This window comes from Poecile atricapillus, chromosome 3 (assembly GCF_030490865.1).
Source record: "Poecile atricapillus isolate bPoeAtr1 chromosome 3, bPoeAtr1.hap1, whole genome shotgun sequence".
NCBI classification, from domain to species: Eukaryota; Metazoa; Chordata; class Aves; order Passeriformes; family Paridae; genus Poecile; species Poecile atricapillus.
The window spans coordinates 77144818-77160196 of record NC_081251.1 but is presented as its reverse complement, the minus strand read 5'-3'; the positions used below and the strand labels follow the sequence as shown (position 1 = coordinate 77160196).

General features: G+C 34.0%; 1 protein-coding gene across 1 annotated transcript in view; it reads left to right on the top strand.

Moving 5' to 3' along the window:
- PACRG (parkin coregulated) overlaps positions 1–15379 on the top strand; it is a 224021-nt gene that overhangs the window by 51006 nt on the left and 157636 nt on the right. The window contains exon 3 of the mRNA XM_058835644.1: positions 2723–2857. Coding sequence (XP_058691627.1) covers positions 2723–2857 — 135 coding nt within the window. The remainder of the gene's footprint in view (positions 1–2722; positions 2858–15379) is intronic.

The following is a 15379-nucleotide window of genomic DNA, read 5'->3' as shown; positions in this document are numbered from 1 at the left end:
GTTGACATAGTGTTTGGAGTTGTTATTAAAATAGATGAAGATCGTGGTGTGACAGGCAGAAGTGGAAGCCTTTGAGAGCTGATGTAATAGAAATGGAATTAAATATTATAGTACAAAGTACCACATAATGTAGTTAAAACAAAGAATTTATGTTATTAACATTGAGCTCGTCTGAAAAAAATACTTCTGTGGCAATTAATCAATGGATAACTATAAGATGCCAATGTGATATCACCATGAGACTAAATGTAGGGCTGAGAGATCTACCAGACAGACTGTATCACATGGAAAATAATACTCATTGTATTTATGATTACCGGTAATAACAATTTAGTCAACTTGAATAGATTCTTTTTTCATCAACTTTTCCAGTCACAGCTCAAATGTACAGAAATTTTTCAGTATTTCCAATACTAACTTTTGGCCAGGAGTTACACTATTTGCTGCACAAATACATAACTACTTTTGTTTGTTCCAAACTTCTTATTGACTAGAATTTTTTTATGTCCCTTGCCTTTTCTGAAGGAGATAGTGGAAAATCTGTCCTTATCACCTGCTTCATAATGTCATGATTTTATAGTTCTTTATTCTTCCATAGTAATCATTTTCTCACTTTATTATGTTCTTTTGAAAGCCATTCCATACCTTCAGTCATTATCCTCTTCTGAACCTTTTCTAATAATACCATACCATCTTTTGAGATGGTAGATCAGAGTAGGTATACTACTTAAGATGGAACTTCTAAGCCTTCATGTAAGGACAATGCACAATGAAGGGGTTTGATACCATCATACTTTTAGTCCTTCTAATATCTTTTTTCTTGGACAAAGAATAGGAAGAAATTTAATTAACATAAGTGTATTTTCTAGAAAATTTGTAAAGTGCAGTATGAAAAGGCTCATAGCAAATTTACTAACATGAGTTGGCAAGAGAATATCTAATATCAGAGAAGATGTAATTTGAGATCACTTTAGCTATCTCTAATTATGGTAGTCTGTTAGAAATAATTCAGATTGTATCTCATCTAATCAAGGCAATATATTTTTTATCAATGATTTAAGTTAAAATCTAACAGTTACTCCTGATATTGTACACAAAATAATGTTTTAAAGGATGTATGAAAGATCTGTTTGTGAAAAATATACAAAAGAATGGTGCTCTTCCAGTTGCCTCAAAGTGCAGTGACTCTGAGACTTGCCTCAAATGAGGAAAAAAACCAACCCACATGAAAACAAGTGAAAGTACTTATACTGGTGACATGGAACAAATTGTTCCTCTGTAGAACAGCAAGTGGAGGTTTATTTGCATTTGTTAGAAATGCTTTTCTTGGAGTATTACTCTCAACTGCTGCAGGTGTGTTTACTAAGCAAAGTTACAGCCATGCATATCAAATCTATTTTCACTGGACACGGTCTATCCGGGACAGCAATACGCAACAATAGGTCACTGTTTAGTAGCCCTAGTTAAAGCAATTTGTAGAAAAGTACAGAGTAGGCATATCACTGGTGGACTTCTCTACCCTGGCCAGTGGAAAATTATGTGAAATACTTTGGAGGAAAAAAAGTGTCAAGTCAAATTTAGATATGTAGCTAGCAGAGTTAAATTACAGAATAGCCCAAATGAAAAAGAGGATGTTACAAGTTTACATTCCATTCACTGGAAAGCTGAATGTCTATACTGCTAGAAACTAATGTAAGGGTCATTGGAGACAAATAGAACAACACAAAATACTGAGTATGGTTTACGATCATTGAAGCTCTCGCCTGTTTATTTGAAAATTACACATTCTAGCATTTTTAACAAAACATGCAGAGAATTGTAGGAAGTTCTTTTCCCAGATGCACAGCTATGGAGCTTTGCAGTGAAGAATCAGGTGTCAAGGACATTTCAGATTAGTTTAGCTCTCTTAGACTCTTTTAGCATTTGAGATTAGCTTTGTTAATTAGCTTAAACAATAGATTTCTTTTAAGTACTTGAAATTCTATTATCATAGTGCCAATTGTCAGTTGCTGTTACTACCATGTTTGTCTGAGAAAAAGGTTCCAGCATGAGCATTTTGGAATTGGACTGTCATTCAGACTATGCCATATGCTAAACCAGCAATACCTCTGATAAGGAACTAAGTGTAGCTAAGTCAAATTTCCTCACAGGCAGATGAGAGATATCTGAGCAAAAGACCTTAGTTCTTTCCAGCACTTCAGCCATCGATACTGAAGGACTGGAAGTCATATGAAAGCCAAATCCATAGCATTTAGGGAAGGGATATGCTAAAAGAGATTACTTAATCTCATTACCCAGTGACTAGCAGAAGATAGTGGAGGGCAAAAACAGTAATTTTAGTTGGAAATCAATTACTTCTAGAAAGAAACAGAAAAAGGAGAAATACTTAATTTTCCAACAAATTCTACTACGCAATGCAACCTTCTTAGTGTTTTCTTTTTGCTTAAAAATGCTGTGATAATAGAAAGTTAGCCAGTTTTTATGGGACGATCTGAAAGTGGCAAGAAAAAATAAAGAAGTTAACAAAACCTGTAGATCATTACCAAAGTGTACTTTCAAAGAAGTGAAGTGTAGCATGTAAAGCAGAAAGCAAACTATAATTTGGGAGATCAATAGTATTCTTGTTTTATATCTATTTTAAACCAGGCTTTAGGCTTTTTCTAAAACTATATTACTACTAAACTCTGTGGTTTTTGTTTTGTTTCATTTTTTTCTTTTTAAGGTAAGAGGGCCCCCACCTGCAGGATCAGTCAAACAAAGACCAGCAAAACGCACAGCTTTTCGCAAGTTTTATGACAGAGGAGACTTTCCAATTGCTGTTCAGCATGAGAGTGTAGGAAACAAAATTGCCTGGAAGGTAAGTCCTGGCACAGCTGTGACAACCAGCTGAGCTTATTGAAGTGACATCTCTCATTGTCAGACAAAGTTAGCTTGCTAGTAAATACACTGAAATAATTTCTTAGCAAATGGGAGATGGTGGGAAAGTCATTAGATAAAGGCCCCTGAGTCAGCTGTCTGCCTTGGCTAACAATTAAATTATATGCTGCAAAAAGGAAGATGACAGAGTTGCTTTGCCTTAGAGAATTGTCTCCTGCCCAATTCATCTCTATTTTTATGAGGACTTGGCAATGTAGCCTGTTTCAGGCAGTCCATCAAATGATGGAAGTGGCTGGATACAGTGAGCAGCAGCCATTTATCTCCCCCAGATTTCACCTTCCTGCAGGACACTTCCAAATAGAAGCTTTAATTACCTAAATGGATAGGTCAAGATTGTCTGCTCCCTGAAAATGCAGAGCAGAATACAAACGAAGGCAGATTCTCATTCCACGGCTGTACTCTCAGTCTCCAGCATATGTCAGACAGTGTAATCGCTGTCATACGTGCCTCTGTTACAGGCTGACCTCCACTGCTGAAACCATTACAGCTCCGACATTTCTCTGACAAAAGGTTAATTGGCTTCAAAATAAATGTATTGCCTAATGACTCCATTCTAATGCAGCTGTGTTTCTCTCTAAAATGCTTGGTGACGTTATTTGTAAAACTTGCCAATCTTCTAAGTAACTACTGCAGACTTTTAAATTTAATTTAAAAAATGAATGCTGACCTTTAACCTGCTCCTACTATTTAATTATTTTGGTTATCATGAATTACTTTATTTTTTGTCTCATTTATTGGACTAGAATAAGATTTTACTGGAAGCAATGTTAGTTACAGAAAATGAACACGATATGCATGAACAAAATATGTCAGATTTATAGAATGTTTTAAATTGTTCATGTCAAAAACATGATACCAAATTTAAATGTAAAGCTATATTAAGTCAACACTAAAAGGAGGGATTTTGCAATCTTATAACTGATTCTGCTTGGAATGAAGCAAACGGGATTGGCTCTGTAGTGTGGTAAGTACTACAAAATTTGATAGTAACTAAATTTTAAGGTAGCTCTTTTGCTTACTGAAATACAGAAGGATTCGTGCTACTGTTTTGTTGCCTATAGCAGTTGTGAATCAGCACAATGAGCAATTAATAGTTCTTGCAGCAAAGGGAATCTCTATCCCAAAAGACTACCCATAATTGAGGTCAGATTCCAGTAGCTCTAGGCAACACTAGAAATTCCCTTGCTGGACCAAAACTCAAATGCTTACAACTTAAACATGAATGCTGATCTTCTGTCACTAGGTAAGACCCAAAGGTGATTTTCAAGCAACTGCAAAAAAATCCCCACAATTTAGTTTTCATCTTGAAGCTTTGTAATTTCTAATTTCTCAAAATCAATCTGAGAGGTAAAGAAATACTACTGGACTGGCATTCCACTAGATGATGCTAGTGACTGCTTAGTTGACTTAGGACATCAGGAAATGAAATGAAGCTGCATAAAAAGTTTAGATGGGACATTAGCAAAAGGTTTTTTATTGAGAGGGTGGCTGGTCACTGGAACAGATTCCCTAGGGTAGTGGTCAGAGCACCAAGCTTGTTAGTTTCTGGACAAAGCTCTTAGTCAAATTATTTAAATTTAGGTAGTCCTGTGAGGAGAAAGGAGTTGTATTTGATGATCCTTATGTGTCACTTTCAGCTTTCTAACTTACCTGCAAGCCTTCCAACCACAGATGCATGCTAAAATAAGTGTTTGATTGCCGTATCTGACAGTTTTAATTGTTTGAGAATATACTGCCTTGAACAGTCACAACAGCAGAGTCTCTAGTCAAAGATACAGCATGTATTTTTTCTCAACACACTTTGCAGTCTTCTAGACCTAATGTCTACCTACTTCAGTAAAACACTGGCTTTTAGCTAGTGCAATGTAGGACTGAGATGTCATGCAAGAGTTATTTTTGCTCTTCTGCTAATCCTTTCTTTTGAAGAAAGAACTATAGCGTGAATGCAAATAAGCAGCACAATAGTGGGCTATTCCATTCCTATATTAGTGAAAGTTCAGATTCAGCCTTATTTCCCTTATTCCATGCCACTCAATTTAGTCACAAATCAATCCTGACTGAGTTCTGTGGCAGGCAAGCACTCAAGAGAACAACACTGAGGTATTAGAGTTACTTGAGGCTATTGTTTAGTTTGACATGCAACTGTCATTGATTATTGTGCAACGGCATGAACAACATATGTATGGTATGAACAACAACAACAATGTACGTGAAACAGGCAAACTGGCATTTTCCAGTTCAAACTTTGCATTAGATACCTTTTGAAGTGTTAGAGGCTGCCCAGAGCTGCAAAAGGGTGAGAATGTTGTTCATCATTACCTGATACTTAAAGGTACAGATAAACTAAGGTCTGTATTTTTTCACTTGTTTTAAGGACATAGTTGCACTACCCGAAAGACATCTAATGGCTAATTTTTGTCAGTTCATCATACCTAATTGTATGTAGTTTAATCTAATTAAAGAAGTTAAATTTTTAGGAATATATTTTACTCAATACTGCTTAAATTCATGACAATTGAAAAGAAATTTTATTAATGAAATGTGTCTAGGCAAATGTCCTATAAAACCCTGGCTGACGTATACTTATTTGCACTAATCATGATCAAGTGGAAGGACAGGAAGAAGAAATAAATGGTAACAGTGATATTTTAATCCTGCTGTAATTACACAATACCAATGTTTTATGTTGAGAGCGGGTTTTTTGCGCTGTTTGGTTATAATGTATATCATGGTTCATTTCACTCTTGTTAGTTCGTCAATAAAGTGGTGCGTGAGAGAAAATACAGGAGGGTCTCAGAAACCTGATTTTTTTACTGGCAGAGGGAAATACTACAGGATTTTGTTCTTTCCTGAACAGCTGTATTTTATTTGCTTCTTTGTTTGTTTTTATAATTACTCAATATTACAAAACGGTAATTGTCATTAATTTTTTTTTTTTAGACACTTTGAACACTTGTTCATTATATTGTAATTCTGTGGACAGAACACAGTCATTTTCAGCCAGAACAGGAGAATCTGAAATGCTTTAATATACATTAATTGTATTTGGTTAATAGGTAACAAAAAAATTCACACAAATGACCTTTGATATTGTGACAGTTCTACATTGAGGACTGGCTATGTCTAACTGTAGTTGTAGACTGAGATGAAATTAAAATTTAAACTTCAGGAAATATATAGAACTGTTTCTGAGTAACTGCGTGTGTTGAATACTTAATTATGAAATAATAGCACTTTTCTGTTGTTACATAGCTTAAAGGTTTTCCAAATGTGCTAAATTTATAAAGAAACATTTTTGATTTAAATTAATCCTAAGCATAAACAAGATTAAACTGTGCAGATAAACCATGGTGTTTACCTTGGTGTCTTTCATTAAAAAAAGGGGCCAAAGCAAATTAGATCTCAGTAGATGATTATAGGAAGATGCATGTTCTTGGTGACTTTTCACACAAAGTCTTTACATGTAGACAGGCATCTCTTTGAATATTTCTGAAATGCTATCATTCTGGTTGGTAAGTTTTAATATTGTTGCAAGTTCAAATAAACCCATTTAAACCTGATGGAAAAAAAAATTGAAAAGATAATATCCATTTACAACATATTATATACAAGAACAGGAAATTGAACCTGGTTTTAAACAATACCATCCAGAGGGAAAAAAAAATGGACCAAAAAAACTCTGATAATGCCGAAGCAAAATTATGTAGTTCTAGAAGATATAGTCACATTTATTTCTGAAAGAAGACATTACTTGTCTTAGGGCTCCTAATGTTGTTTTCAAAGCTGGAGAGAAGTTGTCCTTTAGTCATTTTGAAAAAGTGAATATGGAGAATGACTTGTTAATTACATCTGTGAAAACAAGACATAACTTGCTACACAAATTTCTGGCTTTGATTGCAGTTAAACTAACAAAATAATTTCAAACTTAATTCCTGGCTTTTCATCCCCATTCAGTGGATGTACTAGCAGTCAGTGAATTCTTTGCTAAATGGCATACACTCAATGTAACATTTTAGCATCTAATTTGAAGCCTTTGTTTTTATCCTTCCTCAGTAATCAAAAAGAGAACTGTATATATAGCAGTGCCTTAAAATTTCTGCAAATATTTAATGTTTATGTTTCTTTTGTAAAGTATTTTTTAAGATCTGGAAATAAACAACTTCTTTGGTTGAATTATTCAACAAATGTTCAAGGGTCTTTCCAAATATGAAGCATTTGATTATTTCCACTAAGAGAGAATGAATAATAATGGTATGGTTTGAAAAAAATATTTCTAATGTATATTAAACATAAAACTTGGGAACATAAATTGTTTTTAATTTAGAATTAGATAATATTAGAAAGTGATCTTTATATCAAAAGAATGTACTAAGATATTTTTAAGTCTTTTGACTACTTTTGTGGGATTCCCACAGTTCTTTTTCAGCTTATGTATATTGCAATTTTATTTCAAAATGTATTAATACATTCTTTTGCACAATCTCATACCAAACTATGAATAATAAAAGTTCACAGTTCAGGTCTGAAAAGGACTTCCATTTTTAAATATACGATACTGAATTAAAAAAGGTCAGAATGCAATTAAACCTTTGACTAAGAAAGTTGATAAAACCAAGAAAGTATTTCTGAATTCTAAAGTATGTGTTTGAAATGCAGTCTCTCTGTATTAAATGGAAAGTCATCAGAATGTTGGAAAAATTATTTTTTAGGGAGTGGAGTTAACTATGCAAGCAATTATGCAGGGTTAAAAAAAGCTTCTATGCTTCAAAAGAATGGTAGCAATTTGAGAGAAATGAAAGCCAAATTCAGAAACTTTTTAAGCAAAATGTCAACGTGATCATGATTTCCATCTTCTGTGGTTTTTTCCCAGGGTATCTGTATTCACTAAGGATATGACGTCTACCATTTTAGTTTCTCTTCATCTCCTCTTTCCTACACAGTTAATTTTTTTTTCAAGAGCTAGTATACGCTATGGAAACAAATGTGCTAGACACTAAATGCAGGTCTGAAAGAAAGTGATCTGCCTTCAACATCATGAATTTGGAATGCGCATACACTTTCTCCTTACACCTACTACTGAAAGTTGTTTTTAGTAATAGTAACTACACATAATTTGAACTTTCCATAGAACTACAATTTTTATTAGTATGTTGTACACTAGTTTACATAGAATTCTGAACCTCTATGATTTAGCTGGTACCTATATAGAGACTAAGAAAAAAGCTTTTATTTGTTTTGGTGGTGATTTTGTTTTTGTTTTGGTTGGTTGATTTGGTTGTTGGGGTTATAAAATAACACAGTTTTAAATGTTGTTTTACCTTCCTGGAAGGGCAGTCTTTTTTGCTTGTTTGAGGGATAAGTTTTAAGAGAGAGAAAATACTCTTTCTGTATCAACCAATATAGTTGATATATTGGAGGGGAGACAAGTTTTCATTTGCAGAGCTTTCAATTGATATCTTCATATTTTTCATTTTTGTAGCATTGTTTTGTCATTAAACCAGATGAATAAAAACTGTATATTATTCACTATGTAGTATCAAGTAAACTTAGGTAACACTTTCCAAAGTTCAAATCTCCAAATAAATTTAAAGTAATTGGATGGAGCTCATTTACCCTAAAGAATGACTCCATTATTATACTGTCATCTTACAATTTGTTTAATTCAAGATGTAATTCAAGAAGTTGAGGGGTTTTAAGCTTATTGCCATCTAAGGGGGAGGTTCAACTTTGCTTCACCTTTTCTACTTTCTATTTCTGAAGCATACTTGACACCAGCACTGACATTTATCAGAGCCCTCTTTGAGTAATTTTATCTCACTTACTCAGGAAAAGAAGGTGGGTGTGTTTTTTCTTGATAAGCAACATGTTCACAGTCCTGGAAACTTTGATTATATGACAATCCACGAGTGCTGAGTGTTGGTGAAGAAGAGAGAAACAGTAGCGAAGTGTAGTGAAAAATGTGAGAGACTTGTGGGATTTCAAAACTGTTGTTTTCAGCAGAGATGATCTGCTAGATTGCTTTAGCTGTTCATGGAATTGCAGCCTCAGATATCCTAAAGCAAAGAGAATGAATTGCTGTGAAAATTAATACTTTTTAAAAAATTATTTTCAGATAGAGACCTATTTTTTTCTGCTTCCACTTTTTGTTAAACTGTATTTAATATCTTCTTAGTAAAAGATACTTAGAGGAAACTGTAAAAAAACTACTAAATCCCCCAAAAGTGTTGTCATGCAGAATGAAAGCTTTTTGCAAGGTTATGTAGAAAGAGGAAAGGTCATGTATCATGCGTACACACAGTCAGTTCAGCACAGAGTGGTGTTAGTTTATATTTTATTTAATGTCTTTGTTAGTGTTTTAAGCAATAGTTCAGTTTTCTGCTGCAATTGACCTCTGTTTATCTTTCCCAGAGGGCTCTTTTTTAAAAATCATTCCAGTGATCCATTATAAGCCTGTCTCCAATGCAAGTGTGTTGGTATAACAGAAAATTGCAGTGTGGATTCAAGAAAAAGCCACTGAAAGCAAGAATTTATTAAGCCAGAAATAATACATCATAATTTAGAGAAACTAGAATTTTGAATTGAGGTAAATAAGTAAGGTCTTGAAGAAGCAAATTATAAATGCTGCCTGTGGGCAAAAAACCCCACAATTGTATTAACAGATATAATGTAAACTAATAGTTTGAATACTAATTTTTTTTTTTTTTAAAGGAAAGTAAAACCCTCAGTTTTCTATGAAGACAGTAATACAGCAAACTGTGTGGCATGGTAGCAAGAAAGAAGTATTCATCTTTAAACTAAAAATAGCAATACTCAGTTGCATCATCTTAAGTTAGAAGTTACTAGTAATCTGTATACTATGGTTTACTGAAGCAAGCACAAGCCAATATTTTGCATAAACAGTTGTGTTTAGACAAATGTCATTCATCATTCTTTATGACTGTGAAATTAGTACCCAACTAATCACTGTCAAATGTGTTGTCTTGGCTGATGTACATGTGACTTTCTCTTAGAGATTGTTAAAAATTTCCATCACAAGACTGTTCTTGTTTTGTTTTTTAAATGCAGGATACTAAGAAGTAGGCACATTGTAATGACTATGACCTTGTTTTCCTTTAATGAAAACTTTAAATTTATTGAGAAATGTTATGTAGTGTTATATATACACCCACTCTATGACCCTAGGTCATACAAAGAGAGAATAAATGCAAAATATTTTCTAGCAAGTAAAACAACAGAATTTTCATTAGGTGTAGTAGAATGGGATCATTAGTGCCAGATGTAAATAATATTCATCATCTTGTCCCTTTTTCACCCTATGATATTACAAATTTTCTTATGATCTATTAAGTTTTTAGTTGATAATGCTCACAGGAATCCATTTTTAATCAACTGTCATAGAATCATAGAATCATGGAATCATACAATTCTACATTTGAACTGGACCTCAGTGATCATCTGATCCAACCTTTCTTGGCAAAAGCATAGTCTAATCAAGATGGACCAGCAGCCTTTCCATCTGTAAATTATAAAGGCTATGACAGTTGGAATTTTTCAGCCTGGAAAAAGGGAGGTTTCAGGATAACTTAATTGTACACTTTTAGAACCTGAAGGGAGCCTACAAGAGAGATGAGAGATGGAGAGAGACTTTACAAGGGCATGTAGTGACGGAACAAGGGGGAATGGCTTTAAACTGACAGAGAGTAAGTATAAAGTAGATATTGGGAAGAAATTCTTTACTGTGAGGCTGGTGAGGCACAGCAACAGGTTGTCCAGAGAATTTGTGGTTGTCCTATCCCTGGAAGTGTTCTTGACTGGGCTGAGCAACTTGTGGTATGATCTGGTGGAAGGTGTCCCTGCCTACACTGAAGGGATTAGAACCAGGCAATCTTTAAGGTCTCTTTCAACACAGACCATTCTGTATTGAGAGTCTGCCAGCTATTCACGACCCTTCACAGAAGTAAACATGAACGCCGTTTATTTCTATCTTTAGCACACCTTTTATAGGGTTCTACAGGGTCCACGGGCTAAGCAAGTTGCTATTGGCTAACACACACAGGTTTACATTTTTTCTCCTACACACGAGGATATTGTTTTGCTTTACTCTCTCTTCTGCAGGAAGGTTTCAAGGACTTGAGCCTTTAATATCATGACTTATTTCAAAGGCTGGTTTGTGCAGACAGGCCTTTATTGATATATAAGATATATCAACAGTTCTGTGATTCTGTGATAGTGTCCCAACTTATGAAAGTTCCAGAACTTATAATCATCCTTTTTTAAAAACTGCCAATACAAATCTCTGTCTTAAATCTAAGGCAGTGTTAGTTTTGATCTAATTGCATTTTTATTTAACATTTAACATTAACATTATATTTAATATTTAACATTTATATGTGTTAATTTTATATTTATATGCAATACGTTTGTGGTTGGATTTTTTCAAAAGTCACTATTTATATTGACTCTAGCGTTTTATGTGACATGGCTAAGTTTAATCATATTTCAGTTTAATTTACAGACTAAAATAAGGTACCAAGCTGACGTCCTTCAATTAAGGCACCATTTTTTAAACTGTTGAGTAATTCTGGGTACTTCCAGTTTCCTTTCCATGGTACATATGTTCTCAGAAAGTATTGCCACAATAGGTTTCTCAAGTTTGAAATTTCTGTGTTGACTTGATCCCGCCATTAATAGAACTCATTCCAAATAAATTTATCATATTCAAATCTTACTTTTCAAATGCACTATGCTAGATTTAATTTTCTGTTGAAAAAATGTCTTAAAAATAGTTCAGATCTTGGAAGAAATGTGAGATGTTAGAGATTAGAGAAGAATCTTTTCAAAATGTGGCTGCAAAACCCTGTGGCAAAATGCTTTGTTTTTATGAAATCACATAAAAATCATTGTGACTATATCAGTACATGACAACATTCTCATTGTTGATTTTATTTTGTACATTTAAACTAGTGTTTGTAGTGAAACACCAAGTTAATGTCACATTAGGTATTATAGGTTACTCAATGCAGTCCCTCCTTTTTACCACTTGTGGCTCACAAGTAATGTGATTGTAAAATGTAATTCTTTCTGGTGTTAGATTTTTTATGGTCCTCTAGTTCTTTCCATTTCTTTCATAATTATAATTTATTAATTTAATGAAATGTCTCTTTTCTCTGTGCTCAGAAAATGTACTGTATTTTTTAAAAATATGGCATGTCAATTTATTTAACAGCTGAATAATGTTTTTCTTAAGAAGTAAAGGTTTTCCTATAAATGTGTGAGATCTTCTTTCTTTTAACAACATAAATGCTGAATCTGGGGACTAGTGTTGAGATGGAGTCTAAAAAAGCCTTGCAAAGAATAGTGACAGTTTACCTGATTCCTGTGGTACACAGAAGACGTATTTCATTGACTCTTCTGTGGCTAATTAATAGCTGAAACTTATCCCAGGATTCTAGAAAATAGTAATGTTGTGGCAGTTAATTTACTGTTCCTTTTCCCCTGAATACACAATTAAAGCCATTCCTTTATTTGATATAATTTGCCATCTCTTGAAATTGTATGGAATGAAAACTCAGCTATGTATCAGAAATAACTTTAATTTAAATTTGCTAAATGACCTCTGAAAGCTAGATGAAAGATTTTCTGCTGAATGAGCTGGTGCTCCCTGCCTGTATAATGTATGTGGGAAATTAGTGTGAATGGTTCACTTTTATGGAGCAGTGCTGCTTGTAGTAAGCCTGCAGAAACAATTTTCCCCCAAGCCTCCATCTGTTCTTCAAACCAGGGCATATGCCATCTCATCGAGCTTGAAAGTCAACTGATTTATAACTCCTGAAAAGTGCATAGATTGAAAAGAAAGGTCGACTGCTGCTATGTGACAATGATTTGCTAGGTACTTGGATAAAGACAATTCACGTTACAATGGACTCCAGAGGACACAAGTGGTGGTGTAAGCTCTGGAAATTGGTAAATTGACATGTAGGACAAAAACAAATTGCTCCTCCTCCTTCAGGTAAGCAGATACCTTTCTTCTAAAAGATGGAAGCATTTAGAAAGTCAGTAGGCAATACAGCCAAGAGTTCTTGTTATACTTGTTATGTTCAGGCAGAGTAAGCTTTTCCTAGCTACAAAGGTTGCCATCTAGAAGTGCCAGGACTTGTTCCACTTTAATCTTTAAGGTACAAGCAGAAACATCTGTCTTTAAAAGTGCACCTTCTTGTTTTGTCAGAAAGTTTTGTTCAGTGCCACAAACATAGCACTGATGAATTTTCTCTATCTACCCTGAAAGTGATTTCTGAGCCCTATCCAATTAATGGATGACTTGTTCTCTGGCCATTAGTTATCAGCCTTCCTACTTTTACCTAAATATTGCAGAGTTCTTTAGAAAGTGACAAAACAAATGGAATTGACAACATAAAAATCAATGTGTGTTTGATGTTTTCATCTCTAGTAGTCATATACTGTGACTATTCTGCTGTGAGTCTCAGATACTGAATAATTTCTTCAATAACTTTTTCTTATCAATTCTGATTTTTAAAATAACATTTCAGGTAAAAAATGGCATGGAGTTAGTGTATTTTTTATTTAAGAAAAAATGTAGAAATTATACAGTCTTTCAATATGCAAATATGGAGCAGATTTTGCCTTGAAAAACACACAGGTGAGGTATAAAAAGTACATGTGAATAGCAGGAAGAGTCAATCTCTAAAATTATGAACTTTTTGCTTCCTAAGTATCTGTAGCATCTGTGAGAAAAAGAAATGGCTTTGTAGCTTTCCACAATCCTTTGAATATCTGTAGCCATGGATATCCTGACATAGCTCACACAGGCAAGTATACTTTATGAACAACATAAAATTCAGTGAAAAAAAAGCTGAGCACTGCAGATTAACTAGATCATCATTATCATTCATACCTTTTGTATAAATATAAGTCACTACCTGATATAGGTACTGGTTTTTCATATATTGTGTGTGCTATTGACTGACTAATGATGAAAATGTTGAGCAAAGAAACGAAGGCAATTCAATAGAAATTGCAAGTACCTTTTTTTGCTATGAGGGTGTTGAAGAGATACATTAAACTGTTATAATGCAAAGTGATAATAAATAATATAAAAAGTGATGAAATTGTATGGTGTAAAGGAGAATGTGAGGTGTCGCTGTATTTGGAACGGTGAGAAGAACGACACAGACTCTCTTGGAAGTCGAACAGGAGAGTTTCTCTTTGGTTTATTACCTCAGATCTTTTTTATAGACCGATACGTGAAAGTAGAGCAAAGAAAACTCTTATTGGTTAGTAAACTAACACATCACCATCATTGGTCAGTGGGGTTCACCACCCCTCGACCTTCTCTTGCAAGAAAACAAGGAACAGACAAACAGCACCAGCAAGGCTGTTCTCTATCTCTGAGGATTGTTTTAATTCCTCCTTATGATTTCCCAGGCCACTTTCTCAGGCAAGACTGAGAAAATTATGTGGCCTGCTATTCCACAGGCACTGTGCTCCCTGCTTCATAGTTACCATCCATAGTGAGGCATTTAAAAAAACTTCATACTGTATGTCTATAAATTTGCAAAGAAAAGTTCACTATCACTGGAAATATATATTCTAAAACCATATTCAATGAATGTGTCTACTTTGGAAATGTATTTTTTTGTGGATATCTGTTCTCAGTTTTGTGACAGACACTATATATTTTGTTAAATTTTCACTGTTTCATTTTTGTTGTCCACTATATATCAGGCATGTGCATGAAGCAAATTTATCTCCCTTATTTCCATTTCATTTCCTGTAGTATTTTCAAAGCATTAATTAATTCATCATCATTTTCATTTTCTCATCACTAGCCTTTTTGAATGTTTCACATCAAATTCATGTTTACATCTACTATATTACTGAGTTCTGATCTGGCCTAAGAAGTGCTCTCATTTCTCACATTGTTATTCTGCAAAATAATAGTACCTCTTTGCTAATAATACCTATTTTATTGTCCTTTTTCTTTCTTCCATCTTGTTTTTTTTCATCTGTGTTTCCTCTTGCTTTACTATGAAGGGTTTGTTTTCATGAGAAGTTATTCACAAGGATAACTCAGCAGGAGTTTAACTAAAGAATCCTTTTACGTATTTTTTTACTAAGTGAGTCCTTGGACAGAAATAACTTAGATTAAGATTGATGCAAGCTTCCCAAAACAGCAAGATCTAAATTTTAGACTTCTTTTTCTTTCCCTAAATTCCCTCATCCTTTGAAAGTTGTTGACAACTTGGTTTGATAAAATATAAATTTGGCATGAAGGAGATCTGTTCCTGCAAATATTTAAGTATGCACTTAATACCTTGTGATTAAACCCACCAAAGTGAAACTTTTCCTTGTACTATGTAGCACTGGTGTGAGATGTACCTACCTCTACAATGAGAAAAAGATATTTCCATTTGTTTGTTTTCGA